This window comes from Colossoma macropomum, unplaced genomic scaffold (genome assembly GCF_904425465.1).
Source record: "Colossoma macropomum unplaced genomic scaffold, Colossoma_macropomum, whole genome shotgun sequence".
NCBI classification, from domain to species: Eukaryota; Metazoa; Chordata; class Actinopteri; order Characiformes; family Serrasalmidae; genus Colossoma; species Colossoma macropomum.
This window is the reverse complement of record NW_023494798.1, coordinates 3,669,562-3,683,046: the sequence shown is the minus strand read 5'-3', so window position 1 is coordinate 3,683,046 and position 13,485 is coordinate 3,669,562. Positions and strand designations below refer to the sequence as shown.

The 13,485-nt window shown below is 38.5% G+C and overlaps 1 protein-coding gene and 1 pseudogene across 1 annotated transcript; both read right to left on the bottom strand.

Annotated features, from left to right (window-relative positions):
• Positions 1 to 6,816, bottom strand: LOC118818173 (extracellular calcium-sensing receptor-like). The gene is given in 7 exon segments (XM_036585355.1): positions 1 to 914; positions 1,026 to 1,149; positions 2,065 to 2,118; positions 2,120 to 2,290; positions 5,164 to 5,940; positions 6,084 to 6,384; positions 6,581 to 6,816. Coding segments are annotated over 7 exon segments (2,577 nt in total).
• Positions 6,817 to 8,246: 1,430 nt separating this feature from the next.
• LOC118818174 lies at positions 8,247 to 13,247 on the bottom strand (annotated as a pseudogene).
• Positions 13,248 to 13,485: the final 238 nt, after the last annotated feature.

Sequence of the window (13,485 nt, the reverse complement as noted above, 5' to 3'; positions counted from 1 at the left end):
TCAAAGAGCTTTGGAGGGTCCTTTACTCATAAGGTGTTTCTTGGTATTCTGCTCTGGCCTAAACATGATTATGAAACATTTGGGAGCAAAATTACAAGTAATCAAACCAAAGCTTGAGGCCAGAATAGCAAATATCTCTACAGCTACAGTGAACTTTCCAGGAGAGCTGACATAAGCTGGGATAAAGGTAACCCACACTGCACAGAATATGAGCATGCTGAATGTGATGAACTTGGCTTCATTAAAGTTATCAGGCAGCTTCCGTGCTAGAAAAGCCAAAATAAAACACAAAAGAGCCAGAAATCCTATATAACCCAGCACAGCCCAGAAACCTACAGCTGAACCTAATCCACATTCCAGTATTATCCTTTCCTTGTATTGATTTAGATTTTTGAAGGGGAGAGGAGGAGAAATTGTCAACCAAACAACACAAATTAGAACCTGTATGAGAGTGAAGATTAGAACACTGAGTCTCTGCTGTGGAGGACCAAACCATTTCATGGCATTACTGCCTGGAAGTGTAGCTCTGAAGGCCATTAACACTACTATTGTTTTCCCCAGAATGCAGGAGATGCAGAGGACGAAGGTGATCCCAAACGCTGTGTGGCGTAGCAAACAGGACCACTCAGAGGGCTGACCAATGAAAGTAAGTGAGCAGAGGAAACACAGAGTCAGTGAGAAGAGCAGCAGGAAGCTCAGCTCTGAGTTGTTGGCTCTAACGATGGGAGAAGTTCTGTGTTTGTAGAAAATAGCAGCCACACATACAGCTATTAAGGCCCCAGCAATAGAGAATGCTGTCAGGATGATGCTCAGCGTGTCGTCCCAGGACAGAAACTCCATAGACTTGAGGAGACAGCTGTCTCGCTGGGTGTTGGGCCAGAACTCAGGAGGGCAGTGAACACAGGTCAAAGAGTCTGAGAGATTAGAAAAACATATTTTATACCGTATTTTAGAAAGAACCGAAAGGGAATGAAAATAATAATAATAAATTAGGGCTGTCCCCAGCACTGTGAGTGATACACAACCTGTCTTGTTACTGATCTCTCCTTCTGCACATGGTATACAGTCATAGCAGCAGACTGGCTTTCCTTTCTGCACAGCCTTCCTGGTTCCTGGAGGACAGCTCTCACTGCACACAGATCTTGGCACCTGGAAGATATTAGACAAATGCAAATCGTTCAAAGTTTATCAAAAAACATCACATAGTAACAATTTAATGCAAACATAAATGTTTTTCTTGGTCAATACTGTTAATTTCAATGTTGTTCAATGTTGTTCAATGTTGTTCAATGTGAATTTTTTCTTAACTGGATTGAGTTACAAAAACATAACATATTTAATAATTATACTAAAATCAAGATTGAATGTGTTTATTTTTGTATTTATTTGAGGGAAATTGGTAACTTTTAATATAATACAAGCCTTTTTGTAATTTTAAATCAAAAGGACTATTCATGATTAATAATTGACACTTGACATCTGAATATATTTCATATCTGATGTCATATGAAAAGGCAGAAAGCATGGCAGAAAGCATGCTAGTTTCTGATAAATAAGCTCTTAGTTTCCACATTTTTCATCTGTTGTCATCAAATAAAGTTAACTTGAAGTTAAACCATGGTCAGGCTAATGTTTGGGTTTTGAGTTCCTTACAAGCATTTTTTGTCATAACCACTATTTTGTTTTGTAATGCTGTTTACCAGTGCAGTCTGTAATACTGCTATAACACTAATAATTTGGCTGTGGCATATTTTAAAAAGCAATATATATTATTGTGAAGTCTATTGTTTCTTGTATAAGTGGCAGTGTAGAATTCTTTTAAGTGAGTGATCTGGTAGTGGAGTTGTTTGCCAAGCAAAGCACAGCATGTAAATGTAACTTAATTATTTTCATCACAAACTGATTATTAACAGGTTAGTCCTTTGAAATGGTGGTACTATTATTTTTTTCTAAATGAAGAACTTAATACAAAATGATTTTTTACAGCAAGTTTATGCAACAATTAATGCAACAGATAGTTCTGTTCTTGGTTTACAGTGTGTGGTCAGATAGTACTGGAAGTACCTCAGTCTGTACCCCCATCCAGCTGATAGCTCTGCTCATACTGAACTCTTGGCCCTCTTGGTCTGGATGAGTCATAGTGACCCACAGTCACAAAATCCAAACCACCATCCTTCTTATACTGCCAGTTTATGAGCTCGTAGACGGCCACAGGATCTCCATTGGAATCAAACGAGACCTGAAAACCATTCTTTGTAGTGAAGTTCACTCTCTTGAGCTGGTCCAGTATCTGCAGTGACATATAATTTGAAAAACTGTGAACAGAACTGTGATTTTGATCTGTGAACTCTGATGAATTGTTTCAATGCTTTACTAAACCCAATAATTTATTATTGTTGAATATTGACATAGTGATTCGTTGCAAATGATCATTTGGGCAAATCAACCATTGTGGAGACAAATGGTATCCTACAACTTTATTACCATGGAAATGCGCAGAAAGTAACAGTAAATCATAGAGAATTTCTGCATATTTATCTTTTTTTTTTTCCCATTCCTGCACAAACCAGTAAAAACCTATAATATGTTTTTGAATGTTTATTTTAGTGATTTTAGTGAGTTTACAATTTTTTATGTGGTGGAAGAAAAATTAGCGTGTCAGAGCAGTGGCTTTACAGATGGTATTTTGTTTAAGAGAAACTCGTTTTTCAATCGTAATTAGAAAAATGCATTCAATTATTCTTTTCTGAACTGTTCAATATTTAAATATTGGTGAATGTTTAAAAATTAAAAACTAAAAAAAAAAAAACTGTTGTAAACATAGTTCTTATAATAATTTTTGTCTAAATATATTTATCACTGGTGAAACAGAAGCATAAAATATCATTAAGGAGGAAAAAACACAGGATGGTCTTTTTAAATTACTTGTTGTAGGGATCACAGGCTGCTTCAGGGAAGGGATAGGGGGTGCTGTAGGTACCCTCTGGAAAAGCGATAGCAACCCCAAGACATTTCTGTGGTTTATTTTGATTTTATTGTGTAACATAATTTGTCATTTTAAAAATAAATACAAACACTAATAAAAACAAATAGATTATTTTAAACTAATAAACATATAGCCAACACAGGTGACCTGCTACAGCCAATGGGCGCAGCATACACTGGACTTTTGACCTTACTTCCACATCCTGTTAGACAGAGTACTTTTCATGGTAATTTAGCATTAGCGAGTGCACAATGGACCAGTCCTTCAAACAAACAAATAAACAAACAAACAAATAAATAAAATTATACCCCCACGGCTGTTTGGGAATCAGCAGAAAAAATTTTAACAAAAGCTGGTTGGATCAATATCCATGGCTAGAATACAGCGTGCCCAGTGACTCAGCACTATGCTTGTGGTCAAATAAAGATACAAAACAAAACAAAAAAAAACAAAACAAACAGGAACACGGGTTTCATTTGGAGCCTGCTTTTACCAGCAACGGGTTCAACAGTGAAAATAAGGTGGGCAAATTTGCAATGGAGACATGAAGCCAGACAAGCGGCTCAAAAATAGGAAAAAAAAATGAATGTATATATATATATATATATATATATATATATATATATATATATATATATATATATATATATATACACATACACACACATTATGGCAAGCCAAACAGGACATATTTAATGAACATTGATATATATGGAACGAACATTGATTTATATACAATGAACATTGAGATATATGGAATGAACTTTGATATATATATATACAATGAACTTTGATATATATATATGGAGTGAACATTGATATATATTGAATGAACCTTGATGTACATCGATCGAACATTGAGATGAAATAATGAATAATATAATTCATAAAATGTTTTGTTTAGACAGAGAGGGACTTTTGGGGTTGTGTGTGTTGTAGCCTTGCACCCCCCCCCCCAAACAGACTGTTTACATTGTTGCTTGTTGTTGTTCTTCAGTTACAGTGTGAAAGAAAGAGTAGGGCCAGGAGTGACCTACCTCAATTTTTAGTTACTTTTCAAGTGGCACTGTTTTCCCTTGCTCTCAATAAAAGTGCATTTTTCAAACATAAATTATGGCCTCATCTGACTCTTCTTCTGCACCATGTCAATTATGTATATATTGAAACTCCACCCATCTTGATGTGATGTCTTCACATCATATATCACTCTCAGGTCACTCTGTCCACAGGATCACGGTGTATAGATACTGGTCACTTTATCAGAATTCCCTTCCTTTAAGCTCCACCTGGAGTTTGTTAATGCCCATTTATTGATGTACAGTTTTTCTTGGCCATCCTCAACCCTTCAACAGTGATATATCAGTATATATCAACGTTCAATCCATATACATATCAATGTTCAATGTATATATATATATATATATATATATATATATATATATCAAAGTTCATTCCATATATATCAATGTTCATTAAATATTTCCTGTTTGGCTTGCCATAATATATATATATATATATATATATATATATATATATATATATATAATATATATATGCTTGACAGGAGACATTTGATGTTGCTTATTGTGAACTCGATGCATTCGCGTGTTTTTCCTCTATTGCCTGCTATGAAAATGAAATGAGGCACGAATTCTGAACGGAATTCTGTTGATTAATTAGGCAAGGTGTTGGTAACTGGCAGCATGAGTTTGTTATCTCCATAACTGAGGCTGAAATGTGCACAGACCTGTGTGTGTTGCTTGCTGCTATTCAGAGGTGTGTTTACGTAGGCTGACTCGTGAAACTTACATCTGAATCCCATGAGCTGAATATTTCGCCTTGTGTTTAACACAGCATTGCATTGTAACTGTCGTGGAGCGGGAGCGGGTACTACGTAAACAATCATGCTAACCTATAGCACCGGCAAAAGAAAACTTCTGGCGCTGCCCATGCTAGACATATGTCTAAAAAAGAAAGACTAACTCTGGGACGTATACAGTAAGTGGAATTTGTTTCTTTATTTCTAACTGTACTAAAACACTAAAATCAAAATGGTAGAATTGCACAAATAGCCTAATTAGCATGCATTTATCAATATGTAACTCTTACAATGAATTCACGTGTATTTAAATTACAGAGCAATCTAGTGGCTGTTTTTGACTGTAGTACTTTCATACCTGCCATGGTGTGAATTTAGCGCTCTTGTCGCACTGCGTGTCATTACAGATAACACCGTGGATGGCATGCGCTATGGCATACGTAGCTTTGTACACCAGGTTAGTCTCGCGCAGCTGCGAAGTATCTGTATATGGGTTCTGCAGCGCGCGAATATCCTCGCTGCCGTCACATTCCCGCGCGCCCTCTGAGGAGCCTTTTAGGCTACAGCTGAACGAGCTCTCCCAAAACTCCGTTAGCAGAGGCGATTTCAGTGCTTGTTCTGGAGAGAGATCCAGAAGAAACTCACGAAGACCTGGAATCTCCGAGCGGGGGATGCTAAATCCTATCGCCCCAGCGCACATGTTGAAGCGCAGAAACTCCGGTTGTATGATCCACCCTTCGCTGCCGATCCACTGAAGGGGAGGCGGCGGCTGTCTTGTCAGTTCCTCCAAAAGAAACTTCATGTCTCCTGATTGAACAAACGCTACTATTACCCGGGCTGTTGATCTGCGGATGACGTTTGCCACTCTTTCCAGTTTACTGCGCGGTTGTGTTCTGTAGTAGGACTCGGAGTACTCCACACAGATGCCCTCCTCTTGCGCAGCCTTTAAAAACGACGTCATTCCATTATTTCCATAGTCTGAGTCGCTGCGCACTGCCCCAATCCATGTCCAGCCGAAATGCTTGACTATTTTTGCTAGTGCGGCCGCCTGGTAGTGGTCACTAGGCACCGTCCTGAGAAAGGCAGGATACTGACGCTTATCGCTCAGACATGCGCAGGTTGCGAAATGACTCACCTGTTATTCAGCATAGAAAAGAAGACAGAAACGTTATTGAGAAGTGTGGTTGTATTCAAACGTATTATGGGACATTTTATAGGTTTTCAATTTTTGCTTAACATTTGTACAATTTTACACCGTTAAATGCAGCCTACAATCACCTGTGGAATTCCAAAAAGACCCAGCATTCTGGCTATACTAATAGAGGGGGTGGAAGTAGTCTCTCCCACGAGAGCAGGAACAACTGCAGCTGCAGATTTTGAACAGGAATCAGTGTCATTGAAAAATGGTTCCATGCCGTTTGCAAACTGAAATGCAACTTTAATTGCCATCTGTACGGCGCCGCACGAGTCGTGTATCTGGTATCCTAACGTGATTCCCGGCAGGAGATCTGTTCTGTTGTTGATCTCGTGGATGGTGAACTCCATGGCTCGAGCGAAGAGCACCTCCCTGAAAATCACACTGTTTAGAAAAATATGACATAAAATGCACAATTAGGATTTTTTCTATTACCATGCACCATCAGATGACATCATAATTAAGAACACATGATTTCGTCTTTTGATTATATATATATATATATATATATATATATATATATATATATATATATATACACACATTTTTTACACAGTAAACACCACACTCACAGACAGACCTCCCAGAGCACTGTGGCAGAACCGGCTTTCTGGTGTAGGTGTTCTCCTCTGAACTCGTGTAGTAATGAATAGAAAATATCCCCCCAAGCACAAAATCTCCTTTCATATAAAGACCAGGCATCTGAGGCTCAGTCCACAGTCTGCAGCTGACGGGATCAGCTTTACAAACTGCTGGTCTCAGCTCATTTATCCATAGCATTGATACAAACATCATTAAAATTAAAATAAGCTGCATGTCGTGCTCCGTAGTTCCACAGTTCTCCGAAGGTCAGGGTGACAGCATTTAAATAGCCACCTTGTTAATATGATGCCCTGTGAGTGTGAGCTCAGACTAGGGGGCGTGGTTATAACTTGAATAGTAGTTGCAATGATGCTCATAACTTTTGTATTTTTGTGTGTCTGGTGTATTCACCTAAGCAATTACGGGTCGTATTCATAGCTCAGTGTGTACTGGGAGGAGATGAAACTGCAATTGCGTACACTTTTATTCAGTTTCGAGCACAAAGTTTACTTTGGGTAAAATAGGGGCGTGTCTGAATTGTACGTGATTCAGACAATTAACTTAAGTGCCTACCTTCTGCGCTACATCCACGCCGACAAAGAGTTGTATTGAGGTCCGGTTTGAATAATTCTCATGACAATTAAATTTCATTCTAACACTAGTTGAAGGAGGAAGCATGAGCTTAACACTAGTGTTAGTACCTGGTTCCCATCCATTAGTTATGGGCTTAGTTTATTTGGAAAGTGCCCAATAGATTATTTACAGATGTTTACTTAATTTTCAAACACTTTTTTGAAAGTCAGTTGATTTTCATTAGTGTGAGGACTAGTATAACTACTAGTTATAGTATAATTTACTGATAAGCATATAGCTCTGACTTCAACCACATCAGACACCATCTGGAATAAATTAGAACACCAGGCCAAACCTTATGACCCAACATGTCAACGTCCTTAACACTCTTGTGGCTGAATAGAAACAAATGCCCACAGCAATATTCCAAAATCTTGTGGAAAGCCTTTCCAAAAGAGCAGATGGCTTCCAAAGCAGAAATGAAGGGGTATTTCATTCTTAACACCAGTGGATTTGGAAAGAAATGTTGAAAAAGCATATATGGATATGATGTTTGGGTGTACTCAGTATTTCTCCTCCTTATACTAAGCCATATTGATTGTAACTGCCAATAATACAACATATCTGGATTGTTAAACATACTCAAGTAGGACACAAACCAGTTGAGCTTACCTTAGATTAAAGACACTGCAAAAAGTAGTACCATGCTGAGTAGTAGAGGGAAAGAGGACTGTCCTACCTACCATGTCTCAATTATGGAGAAGCCTCCAATTACTTCTTTAAAATTGCATGTCATATTCTGAAAATGATAATAAGGACTCCATTTTGATACAGAAACATAAGCAAAACCTGATGAAAAACAAGACAATTCAGGCTATTTTGGCATTTTACATTATTATCTATTATTATGGAAGCAGAACATTTAAAATTTCACTTGTACATACTTAAACATAACCTAAAAACATAAAATGAAATTTAAGTGAAAAGTTGAATTAGTGAAGCTGCCATGCACATATAAACCTCACCATCAATCAGCACATAAAAGAAATATGCTGAATCATAATGTGACAGGTAAAATTTGTGCAAGAGTCTCAAAATGCCTTGGAGGGGATTTTACCCATAAGGTGTTTCTTGGTATTCTTCTCTGGCCTAAACATGATTATGAAACACTTGGAAGCAAAAATGCAAAAAATCAAACCAAAGCTTGAGGCCAGAATAGCAAATATCTCTACAGCTACAGTGAACTTTCCAGGAGAGTTTATATAAGCTGGGATAAAGGTGATCCAAACTGCAGAGAATATGAGCATGCTGAATGTGATGAACTTGGCTTCATTAAAATTATCAGGCAGCTTCCGTGCTAGAAAAGCCAAAATAAAACACAAAAGAGCCAGAAATCCTATATAACCCAGCACAGCCCAGAATCCCGTATTTGAGCCTAATCCACATTCCAGTATTATTCTTTCCTTGTATTGATTTAGATTTTTGAAGGGGAGAGGAGGAGATATTGTCAACCAAAGAACACAAATAAGGACCTGTATGAGAGTGAAAGCAAGAACACTGAGTCTCTGCTGTGGAGGCCCAAACCATTTCATGGCATTACTGACTGGAAGTGTAGCTCTGAAGGCCATTAACACCACTATTGTTTTCCCCAGAACACAGGAGATGCAGAGGACGAAGGTGATCCCAAACGCTGTGTGGCGGAGCATACAGGACCACTCGGAGGGCTGACCAATGAAAGTAAGTGAGCAGAGGAAACACAGAGTCAGTGAGAAGAGCAGCAGGAAGCTCAGCTCTGAGTTGTTGGCTCGGACGATTGGAGAAGTTCTGTGTTTGTAAAAGACAGCAGTCACACATACAGCTATGAAGGCCCCAGTGATGGAGAACACTGTCAGGATGATGCTCAGAGTGTCGTCCCAGGACAGGAACTCCACAGGCTTGGGGAGGCAGCAGTCTCGCTGGGCATTGGGCCAGAACTCAGGAGGGCAGCGCACACAGTTCAAAGAGTCTGAGAGATTAGAAAAGCATATTCAGAACCTTTCCTATAAAGAAACTACAAGTGTCTCCAGACATATTGCTCACTACACAGGTGATACACAACCTGTCTTGTTGCTGATCTCTCCTTCTGCACATGGTATACAGTCATAGCAGCAGACTGGCTTTCCTTTCTGCACAGCCTTCCTGGTTCCCTGGAGAACAGCTCTCACTGCACACAGATCTTGGAACCTGAAAGAGATTAGACAATTGCAAGTTATTCAATGTCTCATAGTCACCATTCTTTGCAAAGATGAATGCTTTTCTTGGTCGATACTGTTGAACTCATTGTTGACATTTCTTATTTGGATTAATTGAGAACACTATGCATATGCTCAACAGTTATAGTGAAACAAACAAAAAAAAATGATTATAGATTTAATTTATTCTTGAATGATATTTGAAAGCATTTGGCATATGATTCCATATTAGTACACATAAATTATCATCATCATCATTCTTTCTTTAAACTCAGGTTTACACTGGGGTGTGTGTGTGTGTGTGGGGGGGTCATTTACAATGTAGCTGAGAGCCACTGGAAGAGTAAACAAAAATAAACAATAAAATAGATAAAATGGTAAAATAAAAATTCCAAAGTAAAAATAAAATAATAAAAGAAAACGTTTAGAAATGTAAAGAAATAACCAACTATAAAAACAATTTATATAATATATATAAGAAACAAATCCATAATAGGAAACTATAGAAAGTTAATAATAGTACGTAAAAGAGAAAAATGAAGATAAAAATAAATAGACAAATAAAATATTCAGCTATTTTAATTCGAAATAAAACACTCACACACACACACACACACACACACACACACACACACACACACACACACACACACAAAACAAACAAACAAACAAACAAACAAAACAAACAAACAACAACAACAACAACAACAACAAAAAAACAAATCAAAAACTAGGAGATAAGAGCGAGTGAAGCTTTAGGGTACCTTGTACCTTATTCCAGATCACTGGATCACCATAGTTAAAGGCAGTTTTACCCAGTTCAGCAAGAACTCGGGGCACCTCAAGTGAAATAAAATCATCTGAGCGGGTTTTGTAACATGTTTCCTTTACAGTGAGAACGGAGGTAATATACTCTGAACCTCAGGACCCCGACGTGTTTAAAAACAGAAGTGGTCTATGCTTAATTCATTTAAATATTAGAACCCTCCTGCAGCAAGAACGACTAGACCAACTTAAAAGTTCTGATTTTACAGACTGACCAAATTATTTTGATAGGTTTGCTGGTTTCTGTTAAAGTTCTTATTATTGAATTGTTTCATTAGTTATCATCAAATCATCTTAAATTAAATATATTCCAAGTTATCGTTATGGTCATTTTTAGGTTTGTATTTTTATTACAGGTAATTGTTGTGATAACCATTATGGTGTTATTTCTACCAGTTTATTAGTACAGACTGTATTGGTGTGGCATGTATTTGGATGAAAATAATTGAACAACATCATTGACACTCTGTGTGATACCGATCATTATAGTCTATTATTTGTTATATCATTGGCACTTCTGAGTTGTTTAATGCCAGCGTTCATTTAGTGCTTTCATTCGACAAATCACAGTTTGTGTAATCTAATTGTTTTCAACGTATGATCAAAACATACTAAAAATGTCGTCGTTTGATTGGGTAGTGTTAATTTATTTTAAGAAATAGTAGCTACAAAATGTAACGACTAATGTAATTTTTTTGACTCAGTGTGAAAGTATAATTACATCCCCTTTCAAACTTTTACATTTTAACTTTTGAATTCCTGAATTTAAAATTAAGGTTAAGGCAACGATTATTGCAATTAGTTGTCTGTATTATCTTGAATTTTGTTTCATGTATAACGTGTATGGTCAGAAGAAGTACCTCGGTCTGTCCCTCCATCCAGATGATAGCTCTGCTTATACTGAACTCCCGGCCTTTTGGTCTGGATGAGTCATAGTGACCCACAGTCACAAACTCCAAACTACCATCTTGATTTACTTGCCAGTTTATGAGCTCGTAGACGGCAACAGGATCTCCACTGGAATCAAACGAGACCTGATAGCCATTCTTTGTAGTGAAGTTCACTCTCTTGAGCTGGTCGAGTATCTGCAGGGGAACATATAATTTTGATAAGTATTAAACAAACTGTGAACTCTGAACAACAGTTTCAATGCATTACTAAAAAGAATAATTTATTATTGATGAAAATTGACATAGAGATTCATTGTGAATAATTATTTGGTCATTCTACCATTGTGGTGATTAATGGTGACTCACAACTGTAAAACTATGAAAATGAGCTGATAAAAGCCCGGACATTATGTATTTGTGGATTTTTTTTATTGCAGTCACCGTTTTAGACATGTTTAACATTACTAAAATTAGCATGTCAAAACAGTGGCATGACAGATACTGAAATAATATTTTTCAGGAGAAACGACAATTCCAACGCTTGTTTTGCTTTCAGTTTATTTGAAAACATGTTTGAATTTTCTATTCTAATCGGTCACTTTTAATATGTAGAATTATTTCTCATGATAAAATTAGTCAGCCATGATAAATATACATGAAATATACCTGCCATGGTGCAAATGTGGCCCTTTGGTCGCACTGCGTGTCATTACAGATAACACCGTGGATGGCATGCGCTATGGCATACGTAGCTTTGTACACCATGTTAGACTCGCGCAGCTGCGACGTGTCTATATATGGGTTCTGCAGCGCGCGCATATCCTCGCTGCCGTCACATTTCCGCGCACCCTCTGAGGAGCCTTTTAGGCTACAGCTGAACGAGCTCTCCCAAAACTCCATTAGCAGAGGCGATTTCAGTGCTTGTTCTGGAGAGAGATCCAGAAGAAACTCACGAAATCCTGGAATCACTGAGCGGGGGATGCCAAATCCTATCGCCCCAGCGCACATGTTAAAGCGCAGGAGATCTGGATCTATGATCCACGCTTCGCTGCCGATCCACTGAAGGGGAGGCGGCGGCTGTCTCGCCAGTTCTCCCAACAGTAACCTCATTTCGCCTGATTGAACAAACGCTACTATTACCCGGGCTGTTGATCTGCGGATGACGTTTGCCACTCTCTCCAGTTTACTGCGTGGATCTGTTCTGTAGTAGGACTCGGAGTACTCCGCACAGATGCCCTCCTCTTGCGCAGCCTTTAGAAACGACGCCATTCCATAATTTCCATAGTCTGTATCGCTGCGCACTGCCCCAATCCATGTCCAGCCGAAATGCTTGACCATTTTTGCTAGTGCGGCCGCTTGATGGTAGTCACTAGGCACGGTCCTGAAGAAGGCAGGATACTGACGCTTATCACTCAGACATGCGCAGGTTGCGAAATGACTCACCTGATATTCAGTATAGAAAAGAAAAAGGAAGGGCTATTGAGAAGCCTGATTAAAATGTTGCAGTCATTTGTTGGTCTTTATATGGTTCTCAATTATATCCCAACCGTTAGTACATATGTAATATTGCACCATTTAGCTTAGCTTGCACTCACCTGTGGAATTCCAAAAAGACCCAACATTCTGGCCATACTTATTGATGGATTGGAATTAGACTCTCCCACGAGAGCAGGAACAGCGGCGGCTGCAGATTTTGAACAGGAATCGGTATCATTGTAAAATGGTTCCATGCCGTTTGCAAACTGAAATGCAACTTTAATTGCCATCGGCACTGAAGAGCACGAGTCGTGTATCTGGTATCCTAACGTGATTCCCGGCAGAAGATCAGTTCTGTTGTTGATCTCGTGGATGGCGAACTCCATGGCACGAGCGATGCGCAGCCACCTGAAATTCATACTGTTCAGAAAAACAACACATAAAAACACACAAAATTAGAGTTTTTGTTTTTTTTTATTTTTTTTATTACAACTTATTTTCACTCACTAACTGAATAAGCAGCTTATGATGACAAAATAGTGTCCATTTGCTACTGTACAGACCTCCCAGAGCACTGAAGCTTGCGTGGTTGTCTGGTGTAGCTGTTCTGTTCCATACTTGTGTAGACATGAATTGAAAAAATCCCCCCTATAATAAAATCTCCATTCATAGAAAGACCAGGCACCTGAGGATCAGCCCACAGCCTGCAGCTGACGAGGTCACGTTCACAGGCTGCTGGACTAAGCCCAGTTAACCACAGCATTAATACAAACATCATTACAATTGAAGTGAGCTGCATGGTGTGCTTGATAGTTCCCAGCCCTCTGATTGCCACAGTGGCTGCCTTTAAATAGCAACCTTGTTATGATGCCCTGGGGGTATGAGTTTAGACTCAGGAGGTGTGGCTA